The sequence below is a fragment of the Natator depressus genome, chromosome 2, assembly GCF_965152275.1.
Source record: "Natator depressus isolate rNatDep1 chromosome 2, rNatDep2.hap1, whole genome shotgun sequence".
Taxonomy (NCBI): domain Eukaryota; kingdom Metazoa; phylum Chordata; order Testudines; family Cheloniidae; genus Natator; species Natator depressus.
Genome location: NC_134235.1, coordinates 105,378,151 through 105,394,368, shown reverse-complemented (window position 1 = coordinate 105,394,368; position 16,218 = coordinate 105,378,151). Strand labels below are relative to the sequence as shown.

At 38.8% G+C, this 16,218-nt stretch overlaps 1 protein-coding gene across 2 annotated transcripts in view; it reads left to right on the top strand.

The window, feature by feature from the left end:
* Nucleotides 1-16,218, top strand: part of CDKAL1 (CDKAL1 threonylcarbamoyladenosine tRNA methylthiotransferase) — a 657,626-nt gene that overhangs the window by 453,566 nt on the left and 187,842 nt on the right. For both annotated transcript variants that reach the window (XM_074944791.1, XM_074944792.1), the window contains one exon: nucleotides 3,569-3,714. In XM_074944791.1, coding sequence (XP_074800892.1) covers nucleotides 3,569-3,714 — 146 coding nt within the window. The remainder of the gene's footprint in view (nucleotides 1-3,568; nucleotides 3,715-16,218) is intronic.

Sequence of the window (16,218 nt, the reverse complement as noted above, 5' to 3'; positions counted from 1 at the left end):
AGTATCACTATCTGCTCTCCTCATAGCGAATCCATATGACATGCAATTTGTATGCCTGCTCTGAACCTGGCCTTCTTTGTGTATAGAATATGTACATCTGTCTCTCACACACATTTCTCTCTCTCTCTCTCTCTCTCTCTCACACACACACACACACACACACACACACACACACACAATTAGCTTTTTGAAAGATACATTTGGTTTGATATTGAGACCCCCCTGTGTCTTTTCCAAATATAAACCAGTACTGTGAAAATGTCAGTGACATTTATCAACACATAGGTGACCATCTCATGCATTCCCTCAGGATTTTTTGGCTTCTTGATCTTACACTTGTGGTTCTTTCTGTGAAAATTCAGGGGCCCATAATGACAGTTGAGGAGCAGTTCAGTTAATTAAAGCTGGGAATCCTCTGACATATTGGCACAGAATTGAGCAAAACGAGTTTATTAACTGAACAAAGTCATGTTCTTGTTCCTGATACAAATCTGCAACTCTGATTGCAAGGATCATAGAAGCCCCTATGTGGTTTCCATGAAAGCTAATTGAAACAAGCAGTTTTGACCAGGGACTTTTTTAATATAGCTGCTGAATGTATTTCATGTTAAGTCTTCCTCTCTTATAATGAACAGAGTTAAGTTTCCTGTTAGTACACTGTGCTGCAGTAGGTCAAATGCAAGTTGCATTGATATGCTGCAAGTTACTGTGAGTTAATAGTTATTAGGTTATTCTTGTTTGGAGTAGTCATTGCAGAAAAAATGTCTTCTAGTTTTGGAGCCTTTGAAGTTCACATTTTCACACTTTTCTCTGCAATCATGACAGCTGGAATCTTTCTTTAAAAAAGCAAGCAAGCAAGCTGAGTTTCTCATGTAATCACAGGACTCCAGGAGCAGTAGGAAACACAATAAATATTGAGCAACTCGTGATAAAATCATGAGAGTTGGCAACACTGCAGTGTAGTCTTCTATACTGTCCAGTATTCAGTATAACCTTACCAAATGAAGTTACACCTCCTATTCTTTTAATATTTATTCATTTATTTATTTTTATAGAACCTCTCAAGCTATTCAAAAGTTAAAAACAGCATTTGATATAAAGCTGGGCTCTGTGTCTCAAAGAGAAGCAGACACTATGCCAAAAAAAAGGGGGAGGGGGCAAAGAAAAGATAACTTCAGAAATGGATGAGTTAAAGAGGGAACACAAAGGACCAAGTCTACCACTATATATTGCTTAACACAATAAGGCCCGAATTTTGATTGGGGTCTATGGGTGGTATCATACTGGAAATATAAAATAACGATTAAATAATTTACAAAAAAGAATCGAGTCAAATATAAGAGCCTTACACTGAGCCTTAGAACAACTAGATGAAAAATGATGTTTCTTTTATATGTGAGAGCTAGAGAATATAAGTGGGAGCTTAAATCCTTATATATATATATTTTTTTTATTCAGTGGTCAGCACAAAAAGATGCAAGTATTCATAGAATCGTAGAATATCAGGGTTGGAAGGGACCTCAGGAGGTCATCTAGTCCAACCCCCTGCTCAAAGCAGGACCAATCCCTGACTAAATCATCCCAGCCAGGGCTTTGTCAAGCCTGACCTTGAAAACTTCTAAGGAAGTATTGTACAAAGGAAGCTGAATAGGAGAATAGCAAAACAAAGCTAACAAATGTCACTAGCTGTGTGTGAGGGGATTGATTGGTTGATTTAAAAACTGGACAGGGACGCATTTTAAGAAAGCTTCAAAAAATGCTGAGGCAAATTAGTGATTTCTGCCTTACTCCTTGTTCCTTACTTACTTGTATCATAAATGCAGTATAGTTTTGAAGGATAATTCAGAGTAAACTGTTTTGAATTAGGAGTAGAGCTGGCTAACGAGGAAGAGTCTGCTGTGCAAAGGAATTCTATACTGGAACAGTATTCAGTTAATCACTCATACTGGAGCTCTTGCCTTGTTTCCCTTATTTGATAAAGGAAAACTAATAATTTTATTAGTGATGGGCAAAATAAGATATTTGGTTTTGAAAACTGGGGTGGTTCATAGCAAATGTTTTATATGGAAATCCCCAAAGTTTGTGGGGAAGAGGTAAAGAGAGATTGGCAAAACTGGGAGTCATTTTATTTGGCAAAATTGGGAGTGATTTTATTTGGCAAAACTGTGTGTGTTGGGGTGGGAGGGTTGGATGCAAGTTTTATGTTATTTGAATATCTAAAGTTTAGATAAAAGATTCTTTTTTTTTTTTTCAGAAATGTTTCAAAAAAATACAGGTCCACTGTGGCACTTTTCTGCCATCAGTGAATGCTCTTGATGTACCTTGAGTTAATCTGTTAGCTTGGTTTAGCTGTGTATACCTTGTTGTGCATTAATTGCATTATTTGTGTATTTATTAATATTTGTACTAATGTAATGTTTTAAATTTGGATTATCTAGTTAAGGTAGTCAAGATGTTTTCACCAAAGAATATAACTACTTCTCTCCTTCATTTATACACTGTTTTTTAGGCCAACATTTCCAAAAGTAACTAGTGAGTTTTGGGGTATTTCAGTTCTTGAGTGCCCAATTTGTGACACATTAAATATGTCTGTTTTTGGAGGATGGTGATGGGGGTTAGCTTAGCACTTTCTAAAAATCAGACCCCTTTAAGGCACAGCAACTTGGGCAGCCAAAAACTTTAACTTAGATTGCATATTCTGCCAATGCAGGCTGTAAAAAGCAAGGAAATAAGCAGTTAAGTCATTCATCTTCCCATATGCTCTCCATTATTTTCCAACCACGACCCTACATGGCCCCCATCCTAAAAAAAGAACGAGGAGTACTTGTGGCACCTTAGAGGCTAACAGGCCCCCATCCTGTTTCCCCACGGTCACGTCCTCTGCTCATCCCATTACATCTTCCATCACTCTTCAAGCCCACCCTTGTGCTTCAAAGTACTCAATAAATGTATTTCCTTTTGAAACTGTCATCTTTTAATTTCCAGTTTCTTCTTGCACTTGAATTACAGGCTGAAATCTGCTACATAGTAGGGGAGCAAGTTTGCAACTCATTGGCTCTTCCTTAATTAGCAAATGGCCAATCTTAAAGATGCTCAAAATAGAAACTAAAGAGGATGCACTTAGATGCAAATGTGTGTGGGCTGGTTTCTCTCCCACAGAAAAAGACTATTCATTGCTCCCTCATGAAAATCAAAACAGGCGCTCTCTGAGAGCACTGCTAAAGATTTTAATCAGACTAAGTCAGAGTTCTAGAATTCTGTGCTTCCAGTGTTTGCTTTTAAATTATATTCATGTCTCTACCAAACTATACTAGTTAGAGGACAACACTCTCTTGATACATTCTATTTGAAGTGAAGTATAATCCTAAATTTTTCATCTTATTGCTTAAAAATCCTTGCTAACCTCTCCTCCTGTCCTTGCTGACTCATGGATAGGCAATAAAATTGAGTTTTGTTTGGGCATCAGAAGCCCCATTACTGACCCTCATTAGCATGCGTGATTTTTATGGGATTTCTGTGCATTGTTTTAACGATTGGCTAAACATATTTTCTTCTGACTACTTTTTAGGAAATGGCAAAGATTCTCAATCATCCAAGAGTATATGCTTTTCTTCACATACCAGTCCAATCTGCTTCTGACAGCATACTCATGGACATGAAAAGAGAATACTGTGTGGAAGACTTCAAACGGGTAGTGGATTTCCTTAAAGAAAAGTAAGTCTGTTAATACTCAAGAAAATACCACTGTTCTTTTTTTTGCAATGTTAAGAACATGTGGCTGAAAATGCAGTTACTTGCAACCTCATAAGGTATGAAAAAGCTTTCAAAGTCTGAGTTTTCTATAAACCTCTTGATGTCATTTGCTCATTTGCCTGAGTTTCATAAATACTGTCCATCTCTGCGTGACATGCTTTTAATTTGTCAATAGATTCCTAATTTTTTTCAAATAATAGAATTTTAGATAATTTTTATGCCTAAACTACTATATATAGGTTGCTTGAAGTTCACTTTGCTGAAGTCTTTAACTTTAATGTGGCTTTTCAGCATTGTATAATCTGCATACTGGAGATGGTCCAACTCATGATAACATAAATTGACATTTTTTTTACTAAGTAGTATTTTATGTTTTCTCACTGGAATAAATTTACTTTTGTATGTTAATCCCCTGAGTTGGCTTTAAAGAATTGCGACGATTTATGGAAAGACTTTTTTCCTATAAGGACAGAATATATGTTGACATAAGTAAAAGTGTGTCTAAACATGTTGTATTTTCCCTAACAAAAAGACAAATGATGTTATGTTAAGCAGGAAAACATTTTTAACAGCCAGTAATAGTACGTTTAGCATTTGATTAACTAAGTTGGGGTTTTTTAGTTGTTGGGTTTTTTTATCTATGACATCAAGTACTAAGATTGAAGTGCAAAATATGGCACTAAATATCTTACTTACAATTACTTTGTAACTTCTTGGCCTATTTTGAATTAATATTCCCATGTGGAATGATAGAAAACTCATAGGTTTCAGAGAAGCATCTGTGTTAGTCTGTATCTGTAAAAAGAACAGGAGTACTTGTGGCACCTTAGAGACTAACAAATTTATTAGCCCACGAAAGCTTATGCTCTGATAAATGTGTTAGTCTCTAAGGTGCCACAAGTACTCCTGTTCTTTTTGAGAAAACTCATAGAAATCTGAAAGAATTATTTCTCACTTTCTTTCTTTGGCTATCTGTCTATCTGTCTGTCTGTCTGTCTATCTATCTATCTATCTATCTATCTATCTATCAAATATGGGTATTTGTGTGTTAGTTTGTGTTTGACTTAGCTTGGGTGTAGTTTGTCGTTGTTTTGTTTTTGAATGAGTAAAGGTTCTTCACTTTACACCCTGGGTCTGGGATTTCACTCCTTTGTACACACTTAATTTAGAGTGTCAATTTTTCTTATCCAAATCACTGTAAAATACAGTGGTTTAACTACATAAAGCAAGAAATGCGAAAAACTGCATGGCAGGTGGGAGGCATAACAAAGAGTAACTATTAAAAAATGGAAGGACCTTCTCCTGCAAACTTTACTGAGGTGAGTGGATATTCTTATGCACTCAGGGAAATTGATTGCAATGGGGTTACTTGCAAGAGCAAAGGTTGCATCCATTATTTTTTATTATCATCATCATTATATTTACTCGTTCTGAGAAGTTTGTTTTTTTTCAAACAATGGATGGTAATGCCTTTGTTGTTGTTGTTTTTTTAATTAAGAGGTTATGTTGGCACACATCTTAGCTAGGAACTATGTCAATTTATATCTGAACTGACTTGAAGCTGATGCATTATTCTCTTCAGTAGTTTGAAACTTGGCAGCTATTATCATAACAGCAGCTGGATTTCAGATAACCTAGTAGAGCTGGCACATATTGGGGCATATGAAAATTTTTTAAAAACATGCAGCCCTTGCACACAAAAAAGAGTGTGAATTACTTAATATCCAAATTCATAGCAGCTGCTCATATCTATGACATAAGTCATTTTCCACAAACTATTATTACTTATGTAGTAAATTTAGTTTAAAAAAAGTAATTGATTTGATGTCTTAATTTAAAAAAAAACAGTAAAAATAATATTTTATTAGAAATCTAACAGATTATCTAGTGGTTCCTATTAGGGAACAGTCTCCATTTAGCATGATGGAAAATTCTTTGCAACACCTGGCAGCAGAGTGAGGTAGCTATGCAAGACACAGATATTTTGGATATTTGAACATGTGCATATCTGTTAAACTCATTTGGTTTTTCTTCTGTGCTCAAGAGCATGTGGTCTTTATTTGTAGTCTTTTCTCTCCTGGTAGCAGCCAGCTATGACGTTCCCATGTAGACATTCCCATACAGATTTCTCAAAGCAAGAATTGCTGAGACATAACATTGCCACAGACTTCTCCAGAGTCTATACCTCGAATAGCTGGTATTAACTATGTGTGTGCTGAAGTATTTTAGCAGTATAAGGAGTGATGGCCCTCTTCCATGTCACAAAACAGATCAACCACAGCTGTAAAGTTTGAACCCACTTACTGCAAACACTAGCACAGGGCCCAGCCAGTAGATTCAGAATGGCACATACTCCATAAAATCAGGCATCTGCCAAGTAAGCATTTACTCTTAGAATGACATTGGACCCATAACACCATGGGTTGACTCAGTGAAGGAGATACTCCAATACTTGAGATATTCCATTAAGCACTCAGATACCTTGATGAAAAAAACCCAGACAAATAGAAAGAAAGAAATTCTGAAATCGATAGGAGTGGAATGAGAGAAAGTGAACCACGTGGTACCTGATCTGTTCATGCTGGGGCACTAGGCACATAATGACCAAGGAACCCCTCCATTCTCAGAGAGCCAGGGGAAAGAAACATGGGGCCACCTTCTTCACAACCCAAGAGAAGCACCATGAGTCATCTCTTCCCTTTGGAGAGGCAGGAGTGGCAGCAGGGGGAACTCCCTGTACTGTTGGAGTATTTGCTTGGGTGCATGCAGAAGTACTTTTCTCCTTCCAAACCTACAGTTCTCTACTGAGGTGATGTTGGTGTAGTCCTCCAGAGTGCAGTGGTTTTGGTGTTAAAACTCCATTGAGATGAATGGAGCTGTTCACATCCCTCAGAGCTATTGTTTCAGGCTATTTGGGGACTCAGGCAGACATGCATTGTTTATTCACAGTTTGTTTTTAAGGTTTTCTTCACATGCTAGAAACTCTTTTCAAAAATGAAAGCTGATATTCTGGTGCCATCACGTGATTCCAGAGGTTGGTCTACCAGGCATAGGCCTTCCGTGCATCTGTCTAAATCTGGTCCTGTCTGTAACTACTCAACTGAATGACACTGCTGTTAGCCTGGGATGAGGCTTTGCAGCAGTGTTTGCAATAAAAAGAAACCACAAACAAATACTATGGACATGAGAAACTGGATTAAAGAACTCATATTTCCTAGTTTATGCATTGTAAAAATGTCTGTCTTATACAACCTTGATACCTTTCAGATGCATTCCTTTAACTCTTAGCATACAGACATTTTCTTTAATACAGTATCCAGAAAATGAGTGCTGTGGAGGACATACTGTTACTGTATCTGCTATGAAGTGATCATCTGTCAATACAGAGTTATCAGGCTTACTCTTTAAACAGAATTTATTTGTAAGTGGCTTCAATTTCACAGAATTGAACATCAGCATAAAGGAGATGAGAATATGTTGATTCCTTTAGGATTAAACTTTTGAAGGATGTTGTTTGTAGTTCTAAAAAAAGAGGAAGTCTGCTTTAATTATGTCAAAAACTTTTTCAGTTTAATCCCTTGAAATTTACTTTTCGCAATAAAAGCAAATAATTAGAATATATTTTAGTTAAAGAATATTTGAGATCTGAATGTCACATTTTGCAATTACTTCAATAACGAGCAACATGATCATATATTGATGAAAGAACCTTTAAAATGGTGATTCTCTTTTGAAATTCTTGTTTGTTGACTGAGTTTAATTGTGCTACACCCTAATACGTTTCTCCTGTGTGATGAGATTATGTTGTTAATGAAAAGATAAATGACTCTTTCTCTCTCACTTTCTCTATGCAAGCTAAGAGAATTTCAAACCAAAAACTTGACTGATAAAAGAAGGAAAATTCAGAGTTAAAGCTGACAACTTCCAGCCTTAAATCTTGAGAAGGAGCAAAGGAACAACCTTTTCAGAGATGGATTTAATATTTCTCATTAACTTTTTTTGTTCTCGTGAGATTGTGTCACTATTTTAATGTGATTGCCTGCTCCCATCCACTCCAGATTCTTCCCCAGCCGTCAAAACTTAGAAATATAGATAACTTTTGCAATATACTCTGAAGAACAACAAATTTGTGCTGTCAGACCAAGAGGAAGCAACTTTCAAAGTCAAAGATCTCTCATTAAAAATACCTTGTCATCAGCCCTCTTCTGCCCTATTTCTCCCTACCCTCACTTCCCCATTAATATCTGGAGACTTAGCTGGAGCACCTGAACTGATCTCCGTTGCTTACAAAAGGTAGCCAAAACTTATATATCTTTTAGCAGCAGAGTGAAAAGCAATTAAGTGAATTAATATTAATATAACGGAAAATAAATTAAAATGTTAGAGGGTGACTAATACTTTATGAAGAATAAACGAGGATCTTAGTTGCCCAGTGATTAGAGTCTTCGGGGCAATGATATGAAAGAAAACTAGCTACATTTATAAAAAGGTGCAGAGATACCTTTAAAGTCTGCTGAGGTCAGACAAGGTTTTGGTTTTTACAGTTGAAATTGCCAAACTTGACTAGATCAGTGATTCATTTAATCTCCAGCCACTTCCTCTGACAGTGGCCAGTACCAGATGTCTCAGGGGAAGGTGTAAGAAATCCTGTAGTCCAGGGATTCTCAACCTTTTTCTTTCTGAGGCCCCCTCAACATGCTATAAAAACTCCAGGGCCCCGTGGCAAGGGGCGCCGAGGCTTGGGGTTTCAGCCCCAGGGACCCACAGTTGAGAACTGCTGCTGTAGTCAACAATAATAGAATAACCTGGCCATAAGGGAAGTAGCATCTTAGCCCAATCTGTTAGTGATTGACTTATGCCCTGAAGCATGAGAGTTTATATCTCCCGTTGTCAAACCTCTCAATTGTCCCTCAGTCAAGGGACATCATTTATTTTAGCCTCTGAGTTGATTGTTCCATGTAAATTCGTTGTCAATCTTATTGTTGAAAATGATTTACATCAGAAAGAATGTAAAACTGAATTTATAGACAATTATTTACTCTCAATTAATGGATCTCACATCATTTTAATTTTCCTGTATAAAAGACTTGGGTCCATCATTATGTGCAGTAGTCATACATTACACTCCACATTTGCACCTTGGCAGAGTGGAAGGCATGATTAGTTGTGTGTGTGTGGATGTTACATTGAGGGAACGGGGCTTGTTTAGTCTGCAGAAGAGAAGAGTGAGGGGGAATTTGATAGCAGCCTTCAACTACCTGAAGGGGGGTTCCAGTGAGGATGGAGCTTGGCTGTTCTTGTGCTGGTAGATGACAGAACAAGGAGCAATGGTCTCAAGTTGCAGTGGGGGAGGTCTAGGTTGGATATTAGGAAACACTATTTCACTAGGAGGGTGGTGAAACACTGGAATGGGTTGCCTAGGGAGGTGGTGAAATCTCCATCCTTAGAGGTTTCTAAGGCCCATCTTGAGAAAGCCCTGGCTGGGATGATTTAGTTGGTGGTGTTCCTGCTTTGAGCAGGGAATTGGACTAGATGACCTCCTGAGGTCTCTTCCAACCCTAATCTTCAGTGATTAGATATATAAATTTCTGTACATACATATATATATATATATAGGCATAGTTACATACTGGAACAGATTACCAACGGAGATTGTGGAATCCCCATCACTGGAGATTTTAAAGAACAAGTTAGAGTAACATCTGTCAGGGATGTATGTTTTTATTATCCATATAAGTGTTTTTGAACTCTACTGTGACAAAGTGGGAATGTTAATGTTTTGTCTGAATAGTGTGTGTGCGCCTCCGTTTCCCTATGTGTTACTCAAGTATCTAGGTGGTGGGACAATGGTGTGTGTTCATTGCAAAGACCCCTGAAGGGCAGGTGTGACTGCCATCTGGCTGCCTGGGCACAGACAATGCCCGACACCCTGTATCCTAGCAACTGATGGCCAGGGCCTATCTCCTGCAAGAGCCAGCTGGCGGTGTTGGAGAACAAAGCAGAAGATGGAGACCAGTTTGATGTTTGCCCAGTAAAGAGACAAAGGACAGAGGAGGGACATCGGAGCATGAGTGAGGGTGGGCTGCTGGAAGTGAGTCAGTCTCATGGTTGGGGACTGAGGGGAGAGAGCCCAAGGCTCTCGGTTCTGGATCCTCCAAGATGGACATTGTGGAACGCCCCTAATTTCCGTGCTAACAAGATCTGCTCTACACTGTGATCCCGATGACTAATAAACCCTTCTTTACTTTGTTGGCTGAGAGTCACTGCTGACTGCAAAGTTGGTGTGCATGGTCCCTTTGGGGGCATGTAAGGCTTCCCCAGGTGTCCAATTCAGAGCTCACAGTGTGAACAGGGCTGCTGAACACTCTGAGGTCAGACCCAGGCATGCGCTGAAACCAATGAAGCTTGCCCTAGTGAGAATGTGCCCTGAGGAGTTGTCACACTGCACCAGAGTCATGTTTGAACTTCATTCAGTTCCAGAGCACCAAGCCTGTGCACTCCGTGGCATCTAAATTCTTGGTGTCCGTGGCATCTAAATTCTTGGTGTCAATATCATCTCATGGTAATAAGTTCCACAGGTTAATCATTGTGTAAAGAACAGTTTCATCTGAAAGATTTCAACACAGCAAACTGCCAGATATTCAATTAGTCTTCACTGAAATGATGAAGGTCAGAGTCAATCCCGCTACAATTTGCACCTATGCGTCCAGGAAGTCTGGTATTACAAACATGAGGTTTCTCCAGCTTGGCAATGTTAATACAAACTTTCCCATACTATTACTGAGCTAAGGTTTAAATAAAGAATCGTCAGAGAGTTTTTCTAAACACACATTTTTCAGTTTAAATAAACATGATTTTTTGGGACATCCACTCACTTTCAAAATGCCTATTACAGTATTTACTCAATACATTGTAACAGCTCCCTCACAACCCTTACACCCTATCACATAAATGTGTCTTTTAGATATCTTTCTAAAAAATGTTTTTGAAACACAGAAGAGACTTCTTAGGATTCATTACATTGTATCTTGTAGGTCCTACTAAGTTTAAAGATCACTGATCCGTAGACTGTAACAGCTATTACAGATTTTATTTTTAAGTAGATTTTTAATTTTTAACAATTTTTAAATAATTTTTAATAATTGCCCTCCTTTTGGAGATTGCTCGTGCTTGCTAAGCTCCTGTAATTGACATCTGCAGAGGAAATTTCATGAGTTAAAAAGAGGATATTTACAGGTAGCTGCAGTTTTTTCAAATGTATTACCTCTGTAGAGCCACACTGATCCTTTACTCTCTCCTTCTCTTCAGATAGTTTAAACAGACTTCAGTCAGGTCTTGGAAAAGAATTGAAAATAGTTTTGTGGACAAGGCCTTTAGTAAACCAGGGTATGAGCATTTGAATACTTTGTCAATTTGTCAGTTTGGTTGTGTCCCCTTGTGTGTGAGAGATGCACAAGGGATATGGGAATTGGGTATTTTCCATCTCTCAGCTTGAGAGCTCTCTTAGCTCAAGCTGTAGGGACTTGGGTTTTAGCTCTGCAGGATCTTAGATCATTCCCTGTTCTGTAATCCAAGATGGAACTGTCACAAATGTACACTGTAATTTACTTTTGTACTGCTGCTCTAATTAGTTGCATGGCTTGTTAGGTGTGATTCTGGCCTCCCTGTGGTGTGACTCTGCATAGGGAGTAGATTCAGAAAAACACAAATTAATGGTAGAAACCCCACCTTTGTTAGGTCCAAGTCATGTGTTGCTGTGAAAGGAGTTGGGTTGAGTGCGGAAGCTACACTGGATTTGTTGCTTTAGTCATTATTTTATGAAATTAACAAATTTAACAAGGCAGACTTTTTTTAGTGTTTCAAAATATAATTGTTACCAAAATGTTTAGCTATAGCTTGTCTGTATTAAATGATATTCATCATATCTGTATCATGTCCATCTGTTTCTATTTAGGTATGTAGGTAGATGAAGAAATAATTACTGTCTATGACAGTATGAGTGAGTAACTGGTTCAACCTCATCTAGAGTAACTGCAGGTGTACATGATGAGCTTTGTGAAAATAAGTATGATGCAGACAATCTTCTAATGTTAAAGCCGTGATTTAACGTGAAGGACATGTTTTTGCTCTCTAAATTCTTAAAGAATAACAGAAAACATATTACCTTAAAAGCCAACTCTTCATTAGATTATTAGTTTGCAGTGGCTTACTAAACTGGGGGTTCTTTACAACCGAAGGAGGGGTGTTGAATACAATTAAATAATTTAAAAAACACCACTGTTTACATTTATACCTTGTCATCCCCACCCTTCAATATCGCCCCTCACAAATAAGAGTGCCCAGAAGAGGCATCACTTTATTATTCTTTGGGGCTAAAGCTTACAAACAGTGGTATTTTAAGGGGTAGATTCTGCCACCTTTAATTTTGTTTAGCAAATTAAAATATAATAGAACAAGTATTTGTTCTTCAATAATTACTCTTTCTAAAAGCTGGTCTTTGTAACTATATCATGCTATCACTATTATCCTTATGCTTTGTTTCCCTTTCCTTCTGTTTGTTTGTTATATCCACTTAATGAGTTTTCTCTTGATTAGATTGTAAGATCTTTGGAACAGGGACTATCTCTTTGTAGAGTGCTCAGGAAAAGGTACTGTAATCTGACTTTGGGGCCTCTTAGTGCTACTGTAGTGTAAACAATAATTAGTGTGCAGAATTATAGTGAGGGCAGAAATGCTTCTTGATGTGGTAAGAGTGTAATGAATGCCCATGTGAGCTTCATCTAGATAGTCTCAGGAGCTGTCATGGTGTTCTCTTTTTGAGGAGTCATCTTTCTAAAACCAGATCATGTATTGTTTGAGCAGGTGAAAAGGGGCTTTCATGTATGACTTCGTAACAGTCCACTCGCCAGTAAAATTACCTTTCTCTTCCCTGTACACATACTACAGCTGTGTTATGACATCCAACTTCACACTAAGAGTATTGGCTGTTATCCCCATCTCTTTATGTCCCAGAGTATTACTGTTACACCTGCCAGCCAGTTATTTTCATGTGCCTATCACATGGTATGTGGGGGCATATGCTGTCATGTTAATTTAAAACCATCCTTCAATCTGAGACTGCTTTTGACGGTTAAATGGTACTGTAAAAAATTGTCACGTTAACTTTCCACACCACCTACATTTCCACACCACCTATAGATGACTTTAGCCTCCTGATTTTTAGGAATAAAAACTACTTCAGCCTGTGTAATAGCTCAGTTCTACGGCAGTGCGTAACAGCCATCCAGTTATGCAAGAGTTGTGCATTCCTGTGATTTTAGGGAACTTTCTTCTACCCACATTACATTTTCCTGAAAGTCAGAGAGTATCAGTTGAAACTGTAAAATGAGAAATGAAAGCTAGCTCGTTGGAGAGGACAGTCGTTTTGTTCTGTGTTCATGCAGCGCCTTGCACAGTCCATGACTAGTTTCAGAGTAGCAGCCGTGTTAGTCTGTATTCGCAAAAAGAAAAGGAGTACTTGTGGCACCTTAGAGCCTAACCAGTTTATTTGAGCATAAGCTTTCGTGAGCTACAGCATCAGATGAAGTGAGCTGTAGCTCACGAAAGCTTATGCTCTAATAAATTGGTTAGTCTCTAAGGTGCCACAAGTCCATGACTAGAGTGTCTGTGTGTTACAGTAATACAAATAATAAGCAACACTCATGCCACACACCCATAGAAGTTATGCCTGGAATTGTAAGAGGGATAGAACAATCCACAGGCCTAGCAGTCTTTGCAAACTGCTGTAGGTGGACACAGTACATTGGAGAACTCGAAAAAGGATAGCTGTTGTTGGCAATGTAACACTCTATTATAAACAGGGCCTTGGTCAAGAGATTTTTTTCAATGGTTCCTAAAATGAAAAGCATGTTTTCAGTGCCATGTTTTCAGGAACAAAAGTATTTCTCATTTCCCTTTCTTTTAGTTTAAACATGGTATGGAAGCTGATTACTTTTTAGCAACCATAATTAATAAAGTTGTTTGGAGTGGTGCCTTCTGTTTCTGGAAATTCTATACTTAAAGCTTCCACTAGATCAGAGGTGGGCAAACTACAGCCCGCAGGTAACATCCGGCCCACGGGACCGTCCTGCACGGCCCTTGAGCTTCCGGCTAGGGAGGCTAGCCCCTGGCCCTTCCCCTGCTGTCCCCCCTCCCCGCAGCCTCAGCTTACCGTGCCACCAGCGCTCTGGGCAGCGCGGCTGCAAGCTCCTGTCAGGCAGCGCGGCGGCATGGCTGGCTCTGGCCTAGTGGCATGGCTGCCAGTCCTGCTGCTCTGAGTGGCATGGTAAGGGGGGGGAGCAGGGGGGTTGGATAAGGGGCAGGGAGTCCTGGGGGGCAGTCAGAGGACAGGGCGCGATTGGATGGGGAGGAGATTCCGGGGGGGCAGTCAGGGGACGGGGAACGGGGCGGTTGGATAGACGTGGAAGTCTCAGGGAGCGGGGGTGTGGATAGGGGTCGGGGCAATCAGGGGACAGGGAGCAGGGGGATTTGGATAGCGGGTGGGGCCCCAGGGGGGCAGTTAGGGCAGGGGGTCCCAGGAAGAGGCAGTCGGGGAGGTTGGATGGGGCGGAGGTTCTGAGGGGGGCAGTCAGGGAGCAGGATGTGGGAGGGGGCAGATAGCGGGTGGGGGCCAGGCTGTTTGGAGAGGCATAGCCTTCCCTACCGGGCCCTCCATACAGTTTTGGCCCTCAGGCCAAAACGTTTGCCCACCCCTGCACTAGATAGTCTTATCTTCAATTTCCTTCTTCCGTATCCAAATAAAGCTATTGTTTTGATAGTAGAATGGGAATAAATTATGTGAATTTGATGTGTCCAGTTCCCAATTTCTTAAATACAGAAAAATTGATCTCTCCCTCCCCCCGGGTTGTGTTTTTCAGCTGTTTTTGGCTGAGGTAGACGTTGTAAACATCATGTAATATTTGCTGTTTCAATATCTATTTAATACCAGTGGTTATACATTTCTGCAGTTCAGCTTTTTAATGTTATTTTAAAGTAACCATTATAGTAATATTTTATACAGTATTTTAAAACAAAGTAATAATTATAACAATTGTCCTCCTACTCTTTATAAGTAAGTTTCCGCTTGTTTTGTTGGCATTCTTCTCCGCTGACCAGGGCCGAGCTTTAGATCCATGTTAGAATGAGATGTTAGTTTTCCTATCCTAGATTGATTTTAAAATATTGACAGTTGTTTAAGTGATAGTTGCTATGATTACATTTAGTTCTTAGTTCTCAAGTTTATTACGTGCATCCAAATATATGTTGATATATTTAAATATTTAACTGCATTTGTATGTCCATTAATTTACAGTAACAGTAGGCATGTCACATATCCCTTACACTGTTTATACATAAATATTCCGGTGAATATAGCAATTTTTAATAAAAAGGAAATATGTTGATTATATGTAACGGAGTGATCAGCTGCCAAAAGCTGAAGAACCAGTTCCTTCAGTTACTCCGGGTCTTCAGCGGCTCTGGAGGACCCGCCACCAAAGTGCCGTCGAAGACCCAGAGCGCCGCTGGGTGAGTGAAAATTGTATACAGTTAACCATGTGCTTAAGTGTTTTCTTGTTACAGCATTCAAAAGCTTTCTAGTTGCCTCACAGCACACTGTCTGGTTCCTTGAATTCTTTAACAACCGGTTCTAAACCAGCTTCAAAATTTAACAACTGGTTCGCGCGAACTGGTGCGAACCGGCTCCAGATCACCACTGTATATATGTATGTGCACGTGTTTTTTCACATATTTGTTTCATTGTGTAGGTGATAAATCAGCTAGATAAGCCATGTTATTTTTCAGAGTATGAACCAATAGTCTCTCTCACATAATGTTTTTAATAAAAAATAACAGTTGTCTTGCAAATAGCATGAATAGTAGTTGAAGACACATTTAGATTAGTAGAGTCCTCGGAAAATAAATTGGAATGAATAATTTTAAAAATTAGAAATGTAATATTTCTGTAGCTAATCATTTTTAAAGAGAACGTCTTGAATCAAACTATTTAACATAAGAGAAAAACTAATAATAGGAGAGTATGTAGAGGTTGTTAAACCTCATTCACATTATCCATACAATTAAAACATCATTACTCACAAGACACATAATGGTTATGTCACTAGTGTGGAAATTTTCTGTATATATTCACTTGGGGACTGTAATATAGGTTACCTGCGGCGGGGGGAGGGCCTCGAGGTTCGTTTTGTAACCTACATATATATTATATTGGTTGTAAATTGTGTGTGCTATTCTTTAGTTGATGTTCTCTCCATCTTATAATAGAAATTAAATTTACAATGATGAATGTTTCATTTATTACATTTTATGATATTAAGAAGAATACAATTTTAAAAGGTTTCTGCACAGGGTTTGAGTGACTGCAGGAGTTAAAGATTCAATAATATGTTTCCCATGCCTATACTGCTT